General features: G+C 30.0%; 1 protein-coding gene across 3 annotated transcripts in view; it reads right to left on the reverse strand.

Moving 5' to 3' along the window:
- LOC105037078 (probable LRR receptor-like serine/threonine-protein kinase PAM74) overlaps positions 1 to 1,168 on the reverse strand; it is a 266,372-nt gene that overhangs the window by 176,883 nt on the left and 88,321 nt on the right. For all 3 annotated transcript variants that reach the window (XM_073251472.1, XM_073251476.1, XM_073251464.1), the window contains one exon: positions 1 to 49. In XM_073251472.1, coding sequence (XP_073107573.1) covers positions 1 to 49 — 49 coding nt within the window. The remainder of the gene's footprint in view (positions 50 to 1,168) is intronic.

Raw genomic sequence — 1,168 nt, forward strand, 5'->3', positions numbered from 1 at the left:
TGACAGAAAATCTGGTATCGGACCCACGAAGTTATTGTTTGATAAGTCCCTGAGACACAAAGACGTGATGATTTATGAAGGATTCTATTGACATAAAAATTGCCATCGTAGGTTGTTTGTAAATTTAGACTTGGTTTGTACCAAACGTCAGACTGAAATATCTTCTATGTAAGAAAAGGAGGAAGACATGCAAGTATAGAAGCCTTCTTGCTCATGGAGAGAGAGAGAAAGAGAGACTTGGCAACATTCGGGTGGATCTCTGCTCAGATCCATTCAAATTTACATTAGACAATAAGAGTTCCATTGATGATCCAAGCTCTTAAATGTGACCTACTATATCTAAAATATTTACAAACTAAAAATTATATAATTTAGAGATTCTAGTCCATAAATTATATATATTTTTTGATCACTTGATACATAGACCAAGAGTATCTAAATCACATAATTTTTTATCTTTAAGTATTTTAGAGATAATAGATCATATCCATTAACTCGAATATTCAATGTAGGACTCTCATCATCCAATGTAGATCTAATTGGATTTCAATGGAGATATGCTCAAGTGTAACAAAGTCTAGTTCTCTCTCTACATATATACAGAGAAAGAGAGAGAGCTAAATCCTGTGAAACTATTTCATAAAAATTCATTGATATCTTCTTTAAGAAAGCAAATTGACTTTGATTTCTACATGATTTACATTACTTTTGGTTCTATTGTAACAAAAGATTAGCTTTTTATATGAAAAAAAACTTGTATCAATAATTATGATCCTACACATGGACAATTCATCAATATTTTATTTATTCGCAATAAAATATTTATTTTGTGCTTTGATAAATAAAACTTATGTATATGGAATTAAAAAGAGTGGAAATTATTACTACACTTGCAAAATGTTGACTTTAAGTTCCTGGAAGCTAGGTCACATGGGCCAATTATCTACATGATTCATCAAATCCTACTTCTAATTTGCTTCGCAATTTCTACCTCGAGTTGGGATCCTTTATACTTGGATACACACACACACACACACACAAACACACACACACACATATATATATATATATATATATATATATCCGTGTGCGTGCGTATGCATATATATATATATATATATATAATATATATATATATATATATATATATATAGGGAGTTCAGTTCTG

The sequence above is a fragment of the Elaeis guineensis genome, chromosome 1, assembly GCF_000442705.2.
Source record: "Elaeis guineensis isolate ETL-2024a chromosome 1, EG11, whole genome shotgun sequence".
NCBI lineage: Eukaryota > Viridiplantae > Streptophyta > Magnoliopsida > Arecales > Arecaceae > Elaeis > Elaeis guineensis.